We start from the raw sequence: 16,720 nt of genomic DNA, 5'->3' as shown, positions 1-16,720 counted from the left end.
AGCTAATTAGAACACGTACATTGTACATGAAACAACTGTAAAAACTGTTTTGTAATGTAAATTTAAAAACAAGTTGTAGGGCTCCATTTGACTCGTTTCCGGAACCGTACGAAATGATGTATTACAATATTACCAATGTTTTCATCGTTGTGTTGTAAGGTTGCCATGGCAACACACTCGTAAATACAAGACTGGCAGGTACTGTTTCTGAAATGGGTCCCAAGTATATTAAGATAAGTAGGTACTTCCCCGTCTGACGCGCCATTTGGACGAGCCGTAGGCGCATCATGTGTGTATTGGATGGGTCTGAGTACCTAATTAAACTTTTTAGACAATATTATTGTTAAATGCAATCAGCGAGTAAATAAATTAGTTATTATTAAGTAAAGTGTAGAGATAGCTCAAAGATATAAAGGGGGCGAAAACCGGAATAATTCTATTTATTGTATATTAAATTATATGAGTTTTGAATACTCTGTTTTAGGTTAGTGGGGATTACTTTCAGATTTATTGCTAGAATTATTTATTAATATTAAAATTGTAGAGTCATGTACCTGTTACAATAACTAATCGAGAAGTGAAGGCAATGGGTAAATTACAAATACTTCTTGGTAATATTTAAGTTTAGATTGGTGATTAAAGTATTTTTTACAGATCTGTACTTAACTAAAAGGGTTGGTTCCTGAATTCATCTGTATGTTCTCGACTGGGTCTTATGATCGTTTACAATGTACCTTAGTAAGTGGAAATGTAGCATGGTACACATATTCCTTAATTTCATATCACTAGGCATAAGGTCACACAATTTTCGTACCTACTGTTATTAGTCATTGAAAGTTTATCCATGTATTACGAGCATACATCAAGCGCAGCTTTGTATAAGTATACATATTTATATTTTATGTGTTATTAATGTTTAAGCCAGAATATTATACTTAAATCATCCTTATGATTAAAACTGCTATAAACTATATCATTTATTATTGAGACGGAAATATTATTTACCTATATGCTATATATATATGCTATATAAAAAAAATTTATCTATTCTGATTTCAATTTATACCGGTAACGGCTCCAGCATCGTGGCAGACTTTAATGAACGTCTATATACGCGTAGGACCCCTCAAAATTAACACTTTCGCAACCAGGCAAAATTTCAAACAATACCCCAGAAACCGACAGTACTCGCTAGTCGGGCAACGACGTGCAAATCAATGCCGCACGCCGCGAACCCGCTAGTCGGGCAAGCGGCGGACGCTCAGGGCTGTGCCAAGTAACTTTCGTATAAGTACGTGAATAAAATTAAATCTGCTGTCTCATCTGTTTAGGCTCCCCGTTTTATCAATTATCACAATGCATTCAGTGGGGCAGTAGGAAATGAATAAAATCACACAAAGCCAAATCATCAACAGGCTAAACCACAAAGTCCAGTAAGAAAGCAGAAATCGCAGTTGTCCAAAAAACAAGCCGAGTCGTCAAAATGAAAATGAACACAACACAACAACGTCCGAAGCACATCACAAACCATTACGGAATGGCTCCGATTGCAATTTTACACCGAGACCGGGTTGAAAAAAAACCCGGGTCGCAAACTTCAAATAGATAAGGGATGGTAAACAACATCTCCAGGGTTAAGTGTATGATCACAGTAAGTAACTACATTCTTTTGTCAAAGAAGTTGCGACTTTATTGTATGTGTACGAACGTACTAATTATCGTAACTATTCAAAGCTACTTGTTACGTTTTGCTTCCATGCAGTGCAGTGCTGTTTTATGATGACTGACCTATTGTCTTTTTCTGAGAACTGCCGCTTAGAATTTAGAATGTTGTTAGGTAAGTACTTAGTTAAATTTCTTGGTTTATTTTTCTCCGAATTTTGTTTCACAAAAATCATCCTATGAGTACTCATGAAATAGATGTATACATATACTTACTAAATATTCTTAAACACAAATTAGGTTGTACGATTTACGAAAATTCTAACTCCTATTGATACATACCCGTGTATGCAATTTCACGTAACCAACTAATAAGAATTTTTATTTTGTAATCGCATTAGGTAAAGTAAATAAAAATACAAAGTGAAGTAATAAAATATAATAATCAACTGTAAGTACCAACTTTTCGACCACATAATAATCAGAAGACTTACAATTTTTTCTGTTAGTGGCAGTGGCAGCCCTGAGGTAGTGAAGATGCAATGCTTGCCCGCCTGTCGGGCACTTCGGCGTCGCGTGTAGGTTTATAGCTCTTGCCCGACTAGCGGGTATGCCGGCATCTGAGTAAACTTTACGAGTGCCCGAGAGTCGGGTACGCGGTGTCGAATGTGTTAAGGGTTCCGTAACATACTTATTACATACGCTTGATCAGATCTGTGTTTCACTATTACATATAATCCGCTAACAGAAAACGCATAAAAATCACCTTAGCATAGCGGCTAATACGGTTCCTGAAATACAACCCGGTGGCAGACACGCGGACAGCGGAGTCATTGGGTACCGATCCCTAAAATTTTACTTGACTGGGATACCTCAGGTAGGTGCCAGGCAACGTTCACCGCACGATCAGAGAGACGTGCGCGCGAGCCGCGTAGCGGCCGCCGACCGCCGCGACACCGGTAACTAGCCAATTAACATCCTCATCCCTCCGTGCCTGTCCGAGATCCTTCCAAGTATAAATATAGCTCGTCCAAGCTGCAAGATCCGCTCGGTAAATGCCCATTCTACTCTGAGATGTAGTTTAAGTGCCCCGCTGATCAGACGTGCCACTGCCGTAACGAGACCTGTGCAATATGTCGTCCATGGTATACTTCGACTGGCTGGACTATATGGTGTTCGGGGCCATGCTGGTACTTTCGGCACTAATCGGCATTTACTTTGCTTGCTTTGCAAGCAAGAAGCAAAATACCACGGCCGAGTACCTGATGGGAGGCAAAACTATGGGCATGTTCCCAATATCTATGTCGCTGATAGCCAGGTAAAATAGTGTTAAATAAGTCCACTAGTTTTATATTATACTGATTTATAGAAAGTTTTATTATTCCTTACTATTGCAGTTATGTATCCGGCATCTCCCTGCTGGGACTGCCTGCAGAAATGTACACATACGGAACACAGTTATGGGCTGTAGTATTTTCAGAATGGGCAGTATCTGTTGCCATTGCTTTCATTTATCTTCCTGTTTTCTACAATCTTCAAATAACATCTACATATGAGGTTAGTATAACGTACACATTACTAAATTAAATATTTACTAAGAGAGAAACTCGAGTTTGACAATATAAATTTTGAACCAATTTTACCGTGCACACATTGCGTTTTTAATTAGTACACAATTTATGTAGATATTGAACACGATAAGTACCTACAGTATTTTTGTTATGAGTTATGTATTTATGCGTATTTTAGTCAATACCACGTATAATTTTACGCATAGCTCAGTCGCAACACTACATTTAAACAGACATATTAACTGCAGTTTCCAATTCTCCTTTGTTTTCAGTACTTACGTCTGCGATTTTGCCACAACGTTAGGCTACTGGGATCAATAATTTTCATTGTGAAAATGATGCTCTACATTCCAATAGTAATATATGTGCCGGCTTTGGCATTTAGTCAAGGTATCCATCAATTGTTTTATTTATGGTAAAAAAAAATAGTTGGGGACCAGCAACATACACTACGAAAGTAAAAGCATTGTTAATTAATGCTTATTTCGCTATACGTGCCTATGTAAGTATTGTTTTTTTTTCAGTTACCGGAATCAATCTTCACTTAATTACACCAATCGTATGCATCGTTTGCATATTTTACACCACTGTAGTAAGTATATACAATCCGAATTATATACCGCACAATCCCATATACGAAACTTAGATTGTCAGGTCCTTTATTCAGCGGTAACAATTTAATGCGAATATAATTTAAATTTACTGGTATGTTAGTCCATATCGTTCAGTTTTCGCAGTGCGAGTGCATGCAATCAATACGTTTTCACTGAAAAAGACTCGCTGTAACAAAGAAGGGCACTAGAAGTTTAAACGATTAAGGTCATGCACGATAGGATCGTACTCGCAGTAGGTATCTTCCTGCTTGTAATAAAATAACCACATATGATAAAAAATTTACCATATCTTGAAGATATATCCAGGTACATTTCATTACAAGCATTAATTTCTGAATTTATGGTATTTAATATATGGATTTTTATCATGGAAATCATCCTCTAACGCAGCGTCTTACGTAGGTAACCGAACAGCGAAAGCGAAGCGAATCGGTGCGACGCGGATGAAACAATCCTTTGATACATATAGAATTGTCCTACGTAACGGATCTCAATGTTATTTATTGGATGATTTCAGGGGGGACTTAAAGCAGTCGTGTGGACGGACACCCTTCAAACGGTACTCATGTATTTTGGCGTTATATTCGTGTTGATGTATGGAACATGGAGACTCGGGGGGGTGAAGAATGTCATTGCTATAAACGAGGAAGGGGAGCGACTGGAGTTTTTCAAGTAACTAATATTAAACATATTAGTAGGTAAACGGCATTATAAAAAGCCTACCCTGAAGCATCTGATTTTGCTGCTAACTTTTCGATGAAAAACACTAATCCGGAAAGGCCGGTTTCCTATTAGTGTTCTCTAACTATATGTATATCCTTACCATATAGCAGCCATTCTCTAAGTGTGTTCCGCGGAACCCTAGGGTTCCGCGACACCCCTGCAGGGGTTCCGCAAGAATTTAGAACACTATGCTTTAGTCGCCTCGAAAAATTTTACTATGCAAAAAACACACTTCTAAAAACTATTGTTTTATTGTAGGGTTCCATCAAGTATTTCGTTTTCCAAAAGGGTTCCGTCAAAAAAAAGATTGAGAACCGCTGCCATATAGCAATGTGATTAATTCGGTTTGTGTAAAGGACTTGAACTAGTAACAGTTATATTATTCACAGAAAACAAAGCGATCACGTACCTAAATTTTCTGTCAATCAATTTAACTTGAATATTACCTAACTATCGTTACTTTACCTTCCTTAAACGCAACAAAAACTAAATGTAGTCAGATTGCGTGTGTAATTGTTTTAGTATGGACCCCGACCCAACTATAAGGCACACATTCTGGACAACGGTATTCGGCAATTTCTTCAGTTGGCTCGCGTCATGTTCTGTCAATCAGGCGATGATGCAGAGATGTCTGGCTTTATCGTCATTGAAAAGGGCGCGTATGTAAGTTACGTTTAAAAATTCAACACAAATGTCGATGTCGGTGTCAGTACTCAAACTTTATGCATTTTTAATTAGTTAGAAGGAGTTAGGTAATGTATGGATGCCTGCCTGCAAAAATGTTCTAATAATTCTCAACTGTAATGTGAATTAAGTTAGACCAGCCATTCTCTAAGTGTGTTCCGCGGAACCCTAGGGTTCCGCGACACCCCTTCAGGGGTTCCGCAAGAATTTAGAACACTATGCTTTAGTCGCCTCGAATTATTTTATGTAGGGTTAGGTTAAATTTTATGTCCAATGTAGGGTTCCATCAAGTATATCGCTTTCGAAAAGGGTTCCGTCAAAAAAATATATTGAGAACCGCTGAGTTAGACTAAATAGCTTCAGTCTCTAGTCTTTATTATTTTAATCCATTCTAAAATGACAAATGAATTTGTAGGTAAGTAATAGTCTATCAGTTGGAATAAATAACCGATGAAAATATAATCTATCCGTATTTTCGTGCAGAACTATATTCATAATGGCCGCTGGTATCTACATGATAGTGAGCCTCTGCTGTTACACCGGCCTAGTGATTTACGCCACATTTGCGAGCTGCGACCCGCTTCAGACCGGGGCGATCAGGAAGAGTGATCAGCTGCTTCCATACTTCGTGATGCAGCTCACTGGAACAATACCGGCGCTGCCAGGAATTTTTATGAGTGGGGTATTTAGCGCAGCCTTAAGGTATGTATTTTGTTTACTGTTTTCACTACATACCGGAAAACTTATGCTATATATAGCACTACGACCTTACCCTAACGATATGTTATGTATGTTGTTGACCTTGACACGACTACGTAGTTAGGCAGAATACCGCTCAAATTCTTTTTTTTTTTTTTTTTTTTTTAATTTATTATTTAGCAGGACCTTTATACCCTTGTATACATCGGCCCTATCATGTCCGTTTCTTATATCTCCAAAAATTATGCCATTTACATCTATATAAGTGGTCATTTAAAATAAAAATAATTATAATCTATTTGTTTCTTCGGCTAATCTATATGCCATTTGTGCCGTGTCCGATATTGGGTTGCTAAGGATGTGTATAAAGGCACCGATGTCGTATGGCATTAGATTGGCCGACGTTATGAGCGCCTCCCTAAGGGCGCGATTTCTACTACACTCTACGCTCAAATTCTTATTAAATTAAGTTTTCATTTTAATGCTATCCCTGTAAAGTAGTTTATACTATCATCATAAACCGCATATGATGCGTTCAAAAACCACAAATTACGGCCAGAATTAATCAGTTATGAGCGCCTCCCTAAGGGCGCGATTTCTACTACACTCTACGCTCAAATTCTTATTAAATTAAGTTTTCATTTTAATGCTATCCCTGTAAAGTAGTTTATACTATCATCATAAACCGCATATGATGCGTTCAAAAACCACAAATTACGGCCAGAATTAATCAATTGTTTTGTAAAAACAAATTTCCTATCTGTGGAAATGTATTTATTATTGCGTGTAAATAACATTGAATTAAATTATATAATTTATGAAAAACAAAGGAATTATATTTGACCTCATTTTTAAATCTACATTTCAAAGTCTAGTTGCTAAGTGGGATATCATACGAAAGAGCTTGAGTTGCACATTCTAAAACATTTTTAATACGAAAAAACATTTCCGAACTTACTTCTCAGTTTAACCGTGTAGCATTTGCAAGTGTTTGTTATTATTGAAATTATATATATATATTTTTTTTTAATCGTTTATTTACATACAATATATATACAGTGGTACTACTAAACGAAATTATATTTTAGTTCAATGTCAACGGGATTAAACTCACTCTGCGGTGTAATTTTTGAGGATCTTATCAGACCCGCCTACAACAAGCCAATATCAGAGAAAACTGCAAGCTTCATCATGAAAATCATCGTTGTAGTAATTGGTAAAAAATATATTTCACTATAAGTGCAAATTACAATACAAATAAATTGTAAAATAAAATTATAAGAAACAGAATAAGCGGTGTTTAATTATTTGACAGGTGCCATTTGTGTCGTGCTCGTATTTTTGGTAGAACACATGGGCGCTTTGATTCAGGCTGGTAAGAGCTTGGCTGGAATCACTGCAGGCAGTCTACTAGGACTGTTTTCTATGGGTCTGTTTTTACCTTGGACTAACTCAACGGTAAATATTTTTTTAAGTTGAATTATAGTTAACGTAGCCGTAACGTGGCCTAGCGGTAAGAGCGTGCGACTTTCAATCCGAAGGTCATGGGTTCTAACCCCGGCTCGTACCAATGAGTTTTTCGGATCTAATTTACGAAATATCATTTGATATTTACCAGTTGCTTTTCCGTGAAGGAAAACATCGTAAGGAAACCGGACTAATCCCAATAATGCCTAGTTTCCCCTCTGGGTTGGAAGGACAGATGGCAGTCGCTTTCATAAAAACTAGTGCCTACGTCAATTTTCGGGATTAGTTGTCAAGCGGACCCCAGACTCCCATGAGCCGTGGCAAAATGCCAGGATAACGTGAGGAAGAAGAAGAAGTTGAATTATCGTTAGTAGTCAGGAATGAATTCTCTCATTTCTCAATTATTTGAACGTTACAGGGGGCCCTCGCAGGTGGTCTAGTTTCCACTATGTTTGTCGGCTGGATGTCCATCGGCACGCAAGCCGCGATGATGAGAGGGGACATCGTGTTTCCAACAAAGCCCGTGTCGGTCGCTGGGTGCGAGGCAAACGTCACCCTGCCGACATCACCTGTATCGATGGCTCACACCGTGGAATTTGACCGGTATTCACTTTAACTTAGCTTAAATTTCGAGAGGACCTTGTTAATTAGTACGTATTTATATCGGATTTATAAATATTTTAATAAAATTTCCAATATTTTTATTTCTTTCAAAAATTATTTCGATAAGTATACGAAACTCTTATGGTCACCATAATTTCAAAGTACCCAAAATGTCAAAGGTAAAATTAAAATAACACATATAGTTACTAATTAAAAACTAAACTTAAATATAAACTAAATAAGTATAAAATAAATTGCCTACTGGTGCCCGTCCCGAGCTGCCCCCGACGCAAAGTAAAATGTAAGTGCCGTGATCTATCTATCAGGCCGAGATCACAATAGTCGCAAAAGTTGCGAGGGATTCAAGGCACAAGGGTTAAACAAATTTTGCCACCGAGTGAATCACAACATTTTCACCACACCAACGCGAGGAAAATACTAACTGTGAAACCTCAAACTTATTAAAATTTATTATTCAAATGCATCATTTAAAAGTCAATTCTACCAGCCAACATTAAGGGAACAACTCAAAATTTGCATCAATTTACTTTGCCACACATTTGGATAAAATGCAACTTTCTCATCAGTTTTTGAACAATCAACAGAGCCTTTACGAGCTAGTGTGGTGTAAATATTATATCTTAGTTTACTACTATTACTGCTACTGCTTAGTTTCAAAACGTAAAATTGGACTTGTCTGGCCGCATGTACCCTATATATAGTCACAAAAGTAAATTTAAAGTATGTACCTATAATAAATCATTTTGAGCCCTAAGAAAAAAAGGCTATACTTATAAAACTAGATAACGCCGGTTATGAATACGCCTATAATAAGAATATGCCTAAAATGCTTTTGTGTATCCTTTACGTATGTTCTAGTGCAGAACACAGCGACCAGGATTGTCTGTTAAGTTTAAAATTCATAACTGTTAGGTATTTATGTCTTAGCAGATTTTTTTATTTTATGCTATAGGAAAAATCATGGTCTAATAAAATATGGTCTTCTATTCCCAGAGTGACACGGGCCTACGTCACAATAACATTGCCACTTTATTTCAACATAACATTAAACAACTGTACCGATATTCGAAACCTAAGAATAATATTGAGAATGGCAACATTGTGTTGTCGGTCGTATTGTCCTTTTCTAGCATATACGTCCCTCTCTCTCTCTCACATTCCCACCACAGAGCAGTTGGTTTTGACAGGTGTTTGACAGTTACCGCCAAAACAAATTTCCAAGTCATTGGCTTGCTGTTTTTCCATCTGGAAGGTCGTGAAGCTAAACTGCTGGTGAGTTTTTGAATTTGTACCCCAGTTTAGCTGACTATATTGAAAAACAGTTTCTAACGGCTTTTGCCGTTCGAAATAAATATTTAAATTCAATTGTCCGTTAAACAATCTAGCAAATAAAAACGATCCGGAATAGTGATGTGCAAGTGTTTTCAAAGGCTGCCTGCGCGCACCGTGGCTATGCCAATGAAAATACTAAAACACATGTTAGAAAACACATCGAGCTGGTAAAGCGTGCACGTGTCACCATTATAATTTAATTTTATACCTACATTAAGTCTCTTCAGAGTCTTGTTAGTTTAAATCTTTGTGTGTGTGTATAATAACGGTTGAAATTTTAATACTTAAATGGTGATCTGTGGAGGCATACCCTTCAGTTTTCAAGTGATTTGTGTTTTCCAATACGAAAGGATCGGATAGTTAATACGTGTTACGTAGAACCTACGTATGAAGGTAGAAGCTCATAGACGTGTAAGTTTTATCTGTCCAAGTATCTATCAGCAATTTGTCTTTTTATCCCGTTCCGGGTTAATATAATATTTATTGCAAAATTTATTTTTTGGTAATAAACTTGCTGATAAATAATGTGTATCCGCTTAGGAGTCGACGAAGCCCCGCTTCGCGGGGCTTCTATTTCCGCTCTGAGGGACACAAGGTAACGAACAAACCTACATCGCAAACATTGCATTTATTTTTGTGGAAAGTGAGTACTTCGGCAGTACATAAACTTAAATCTGACTAGACATAGAGAGAGATTAGCATGGCTCTGCGCAAGAATGACATGCGAAATCGTGAAGTATTTCACTCTTTATCTACCAACTTATATCTCTCCAACTAGATAATTGATTTAAAAAAAAAAAAAAAAAAAAAATTGGTTAAAATGTAGGTAGGTACCTACTTAAATAAATAACTTAGCAGGTACTTACAGCCTAAAAAGGTTAAGGAAAGAACTCTTGCATGTAGTTGCTATATGTGCTATTTTGGATTTGAATAATTTGATTATTAATTCTATACGTAACTACATACAAGAGGGTCAATTCTTAAGCCTACCTACCTACCTACATAAATAGTACACTTGTAAACGTTTCAAATAAAATCGGAAGCCTGTGATTTGGAAGGGCATTAACGATACGGGAATCTTTAGATTGATTCATTGACGAAGACGCATGGTTTGGTTCATATTGTCAAATTATATTAGTTAACTGTAGAGTTAAAGTTTAGTTTTGGCAAATCTGCGCGTCACCGTGAATGACACTGTCTAAAAGTGCCTGTTAAAGCCTGCTTAAAGCCTTTCACCTTGTCGAGCAAGGAACCCGCAACTAAGGGAATATTACCCACAGGGTATTTGATTTGAATGATATTCTTAAACCTATGTCTGTTATGGTTCCACCTGCGTGAGGTGTGCCTAAGAGAATCTTTTATTCGTTCACAAACTAACGTCATGTTATTTGTGATAAAACCAATATATTATGTACCTATCTAAGCCTGCGCAAGGCTGCCATGTTTACACCTGCGTAAGGTGTGCCAAAGAATCTTTGATTCGTTCACAAACTGACGTCAAGTTATTGATGATGATATTATAACCTATGTAAGCCTGCGCAAGGCATGTCAGACATATTCACAGAAATATAAATGATATGGTTATAACACAAGCGAGCGAGTAGGCCACAATCAGAAAAATATTACAAAGATGAATTTGTAAATATCTCCTCTTAGAGAAAGTAAAAAGGGTTTAAAATAATGTTTTGAGTAAAAATCAGTCGAAATAGGCAAGGCTTCGTTATTAGAGTTTTCATTTCTGTTTACCAATCTATTCTAAGGGTCCCGAACACCCTGTTGGCTAAACCCAAAATTGGGTTAATTAACTGTGGTAAAAGTGAAAACTACTTACTATTTACAATAACATTTCTAAAATCATAAAAGGTAAAAAATAACCTAAGATTCCAGGCCTATCTCGACTCATTTTTATTTTAAAGATGATAAAATCTTTACAACCTAATATATAAATAAAATTGTGGTCTGGAGACGCTAAGCCTCATAACTTGGGCGGCATAGATAATACTAAGAAATTTAGTCGCTGAATTTCGACTATAAGCCCAGGCAGAATATTGATAATTAGAATAAGGAGTGGTCAATCCTCCAAGGTCCAGATAATCTGTGGACTCTAATTAAATCAGGCTCGGTAAGCTCACGACACGACAGAGCTTACGATTCCATTCTGAAATAAGCTATGTTTACAATATATATTACTCATAGTGTGAAACAAACAGCCTGCTCAAGGTGTACAAAAGGTCCGTTTAACGGCCCTATGAATATCTAAAAATCTTTGAAGTCTAGGCCTGCTAAGGCAGACTAGAAATAAATACATATGATCCCAATGTAAAAGCAGCTCACAGTTGCATAAATTATATTTGCCTCGAGAGCACTAGTCTTTCAGTTAATATGTTTACGAGTACCTACCTATGTACACGATATGACCAAGGTTACCTACCTATTTAATTATTATATCCCTGACTGCCATGGTATGGGAAATTATTATGTGCTGGCGGTGCTGCACAAGCATGTTTGAAATAAAATATACAAAACTGGCCTAACGGGCCTTTATGAATTATGTATTTTACACCCTTATGTCTGTATTGTGACCCTGGAAGTTTTAAACCACCTGTATCGTAAGTGCTCCCATGCACGGATTAAGTTTATTATAAACTACCCATGCCCTAACCTCAAGGGCAAGTGCTTCTATGCACGGACCAGATACTGTTACCGCTTAATTCACTTATCATGACTTGTCATAGTTTGATACTACACGTTTAACAAATTTAAGAACGTGGAATGTACCCACTACAAAAGGTTTTTAAAAACAGTGACTGAATGGTTTGCACGAAAGGTTCTAGCACAACTTCTGGGCGGTCACGCCTAGGGCATGACCCTCTAGTTCTCAATTTATACAAAATTATAGCATTGTGATACTGTTCGCTTGCACAATAAAATAGAGAAACAGGAGCACGCCTTGCGAAAAGGCGAAGCTATTTTGAAACGCCAAACTTTCAAAAATGGATTGAAATATGTAAATATGTCTTTGGTGTGGAACATGTACACCCAAACAAATGCAGTCATTTATTATATGTTGGCAAAACTCTGCCAAAGTGTTAGTCTGTCTGTACAGCGTAACCTGAAGGCATCAATGCACAATTGCACATGAATCTCTTGAAACATGGTGGATTAATTAATTTACACCCCGCCTGTGTCTTGCTCTTACAAAATCCACAAGTTAAGGACCTCAACCTATCTAGGTACCCTTCTTGCCCGAGACCTGAAAAAATGTTCACTATAATCTCATGCAGTCAAGTGTCGGAAAACTAGGTCCACACTTAGCGCTACTGTATATCTAAAAAGTCTGCCTTCCAGGAGGCGGGATGCTAATAGACTAGCCTATATAGTAGGCCAGAGATATAGTATTCAAAAGCACACTGCTCCAAATCCAGTAATATTATATGTATTTCAAAATATAAAATAATTGACAATTCGGCGTATATTTGATATCAAAAAGTTACAATTATCCTTAGTTCATAAGGAGGATAAGTATACATAAATATCAAATAGATTCGACAAAGTGTTGACTCTAGCATTGGATGAAATAGGTCCCTCTTAAAGGGCCTCTGCGCTGTTGGCTTTGTGCCCACGGGTGTCCGGCAAAAGGTCGGGGACCCCATGGTCCGCACAGTTATTGCAAATAATGTATGATCACTAAATAAACACACAAACTTTCATTTTGGTTAAAAACACATATGCGATGAGCTAAGGTTTCGAATTAAGTACCTTATTCTTAATAATTTACACACTGGAAAGAGGAAACTGAATATTCAGAATTAAGCAATGCTATGAATGGTTTACATAAATTAAACCACTTTAGCGTTCAGAACCAATCAAGCTTATGCCTACTAGTAGGCACCAGATAAGGTAAACTACTCTTACTGCATATATATAAATTAATGAGTACAATTAAGGTCACTTGATGATAGCTAAACATGAATATAAGCAGAATGAGCCTGCACCTTTACAAATATAATTGATAAGGTTCTGTGGCATTTCTATATTAACCATTTGAACGCCAAGAGCACCAAAAAGCGTCATAACTAGGCGTGCCCACATGAGTGTTATGTTATGGCTTAAGCTCTCAAAGTAACCTTCACAATTTTAAGTAAGGTTTGTTTAGGTACATTAGCTCGCGTTCGCGTTAGTAAAGCGTACAAAGGATTAAATGCATTTTATAGCTATAACCAAGTATATAGCTCACACTGACTCACAGTCATTAAAGGAATTCAGTAATTCCCTATGACATTTTAGTAAGTAGGTACCCAATATTAACTTTGTGGGTAGTGATAGTGAATTATAACGAATATTTAAAATATTCGTCTACTTAATCCCGAGGGATTCTGGAAATAAGAAAGGTCTTGTCCTTGTTATATTCCTGCAACTGCTTACTTTACTAGATGATTATTATCAAATTTGTTAATAATTGGGAGTTATAAATAAAAACTACTCGAGTACTTTATGATTTTATTCTTTTCATACTTGAATTACATCACTCCTTACCACAGATGTTGTATGCTCCTTGAAGAGTAGACTGACTTATCTCATCTTCTTTTACCTAGTTTTCACATACTAATTAAGCATAGCACCATTGTGGTGACTCATTTTTTCTCTTTGAACATTTATAAGTACATTAAGTACGTATATGAAATGTAAAGTTAGTAACATAATATAATGGTATATCAAATTGTATGCTTTACATAATACCTCTCTCCTCACAGGTGTTAAAATAAAGGGTGTACTACATAATTAATTAAACACACGTAATATAATAATATTACATATACATAATAAGTACATGTATAATCACATTGGCTTGGCGTCTTCCCACCACCAGGCGATAACAAACACGTCTCAATATTATTCTTAGGTTTCGAATATCGGTACAGTTGTTTAATGACAGCGTTTTACACAAAAATAAAACGCTAATTAAATAACTTACCATATTCGAAACCTAAACTTTTAATCCTGCCTGGTGTAAATATGTATAATTTTGAGACAATGACTTGGAAATTTGATTTGGCGGTAACTGTCAAACACCTGTCAAAACCAACTGCTCTGTGGTGGGAATGTGAGAGAGAGAGAGGGACGTATATGCTAGAAAAGGACAATACGACCGACAACACAATGTTGCCATTCTCAATATTATTCTTAGGTTTCGAATATGGTAAGTTATTTAATTAGCGTTTTATTTTTGTGTAAAACGCTGTCATGTTACATGGGTACATTATACCTATGGTTAATAAGTTAAAATATTTCTTTATAATATTATAATTTTCATTTATATGTATTTTATCTTAAATTTTACAATAACACGTCATTTTTAATTATTCGTTAGCAATATCTTCCGATTCACGAAAGAAATTTCAGACGTTCGGGTAATTCTGTTTACATTACTGGCAACACAGGATAGCGCTGTCACATTTGACAATTCGGATCTAGATAACTTCATGCTCTGACCGTCATCCGTGTCGAACGCGTGTTAATTGTTATTTCCTTCTCGCTCAGTGTCAGCAGTCGCAGTGTTTTCCAAACTTTTCACGTCGTAAGCTTGGTAATTAATGTGTAACTGTGAATTAGTTTTTCAAACGTTTGTCTTGTATAGATAAATAAAGTTTAATTTAATACATTAGATTTGTTTTATTTTACTATGTTTCTACATGAATAACTTAAAATGAATGCCGTTAAAATAATTTTCACCGTTGGTTAAAATTCTATCACATTTTATAGTTTGAGAACCTGTAAACAGCATGATGACGTAGGCCCGTGTCAGTTAGGTCATACGCGAATCTCGGAATAGAGTACCAGGCGGAGTATATTATTATACCATGGGAAAAATAAAAAAAAGATGCACGCAAGGAACGCAATGTTGCATAGAGATTGTCCGTCTTGGATATTTACTAGTCTCTGCCCGTAACATGTCCCTTTCTATATGTGCTTATGCACGGTTGTTAATACGGTCAAAACATACGATAAACAAATTTATGAACTTAGTGTGTCACTGAACTTATTATTGCCAACAGGTCGGGGACATTCTTCCTGTACAGATTGAGTTATTTATACTACACGTTCGTTGGGATGATTGTCTGCGTAATGGTGGGCGTCGTGGTATCATATTTCACGCAGCCAAATGATCCGGCGATGGCAAGTGTCTTCAGACGTTTATCCTATTTAGTTAATACAAGTGTAGCATCCAGAAATAACAGTTTAGATTTGGATGTTTTGAGCCGCTTTATAAAGAAGGTTTTTACCTTTTATCTCAACTACTTTGAAAAAATATTTGTGTTTAAAATTTTGCTCGTCAGATCCCTCGGCTAAATCACTAGTTATTTTATAATAATATATGTAAAAGTTCAATATAAAAACTATAATTTTGCGTTAGCCTTCTCTTATAATATAAGTTGTTCTACGAGTATTAATAGGTTATTTTGATGTTATGTATAATTTCATATCTTATCATTAGGGAATTGTTTGTTTCCCCGTTGTAGGTTCACCGGGACCTCCTGACGCCGATCATCCACCGCTGGCTGCCGCCGCAGCACCCGTACTGCCGGCGTCCGCGGCTCACGCAGCACGACATCGAACTCAACGCCCGAGAGATGTCTCATCTGCGTGCACACGCTTTTCCTGTAAGTTCTTCTAGAATTCTTATACTTAATTGCTATTTATAGGTAATATTTAACCCTAACATTCTAAATTTAATGGATCTCATCTTATTTTATAAAAAAATATGTACTTTTATTCTGAATGTAATATTGGATGAGCAGTTGATCATCGTCATCACCATCATCAAATTAAAAGTAAGTTAAATAATTTATTGTATTTCAATGAAGGTATTTGTTACAGAAGGCGACTGATGTTAGAGATCCGGGTTTTTTCTCCAACAACAACTCGGATCCAGCTAGGTTACGCCCTTCTTAAATCATAATTACTTAGATTCATTTAAGTATATTAGTATATAATGTATAATGTAGTAATAAGATTCATTGTACCAAGTAAAATTTAACATTCATGTTGATTATTATTTACGTATATCTTCTGAGTTTAATTTCTTGACCATTTAAATTTTATTCTAAGTTTAATAGCATCGTTCGCAGACGTTTCTGCTTGATATAAAATTGATACTTGTATACAAGTATTTTAGAATTACATATTAATTGTAAAACCGAGCTTAATCGCGTATAATTATGTTTTAAACTGACCTCCAACATCGTAGCAGCTGTCAAAAATCGTCAAGTTTGCCGTGGCTGAGCATTTACTGCAGTCAGTAGAGTTGAAAAATCTAATATCGTCGTGTTGTGTGTCGACCGA

At 36.4% G+C, this 16,720-nt stretch overlaps 1 protein-coding gene, 1 long non-coding RNA gene and 1 other non-coding gene across 3 annotated transcripts in view; 2 read left to right on the top strand and 1 right to left on the bottom strand.

The window, feature by feature from the left end:
* Positions 1-16,720, bottom strand: part of LOC134803991 (uncharacterized) — a 274,246-nt gene that overhangs the window by 157,165 nt on the left and 100,361 nt on the right. The window lies entirely within an intron of this gene.
* Positions 2,643-16,380, top strand: LOC134803985 (sodium-coupled monocarboxylate transporter 1-like). The gene is made up of 13 exons (XM_063776843.1): positions 2,643-2,980; positions 3,060-3,219; positions 3,506-3,623; positions 3,758-3,825; positions 4,365-4,519; positions 5,093-5,233; positions 5,738-5,956; positions 7,042-7,169; positions 7,269-7,411; positions 7,839-8,023; positions 15,433-15,553; positions 15,898-16,038; positions 16,256-16,380. The coding sequence occupies exons 1-13, from the start codon at positions 2,796-2,798 to the stop codon at positions 16,328-16,330; spliced, it is 1,839 nt and encodes a 612-aa protein (XP_063632913.1). The 5' UTR covers positions 2,643-2,795; the 3' UTR covers positions 16,331-16,380.
* Positions 10,024-10,127, top strand: LOC134805387 (U6 spliceosomal RNA). The gene has a single exon (XR_010146282.1). It is a non-coding gene; the product is annotated as a U6 spliceosomal RNA (small nuclear RNA).

The sequence above is a fragment of the Cydia splendana genome, chromosome Z (genome assembly GCF_910591565.1).
Source record: "Cydia splendana chromosome Z, ilCydSple1.2, whole genome shotgun sequence".
NCBI lineage: Eukaryota > Metazoa > Arthropoda > Insecta > Lepidoptera > Tortricidae > Cydia > Cydia splendana.
Note: the sequence above shows the minus strand (reverse complement) of the source record. Positions and strands in the feature narration are given on the sequence as shown.

Coding starts and splice junctions, on each gene's coding strand:
- LOC134803985 (XM_063776843.1), top strand. CDS start 2,796: ATGTCGTCCATGGTATACTTCGACTGGCTGGACTATATGGTGTTCGGG. Junction 5,234..5,737: donor TCATTGAAAAGGGCGCGTAT/GTAAGTTACGTT, acceptor ATTTTCGTGCAG/AACTATATTCATAATGGCCG. Junction 5,957..7,041: donor GTATTTAGCGCAGCCTTAAG/GTATGTATTTTG, acceptor ATTATATTTTAG/TTCAATGTCAACGGGATTAA.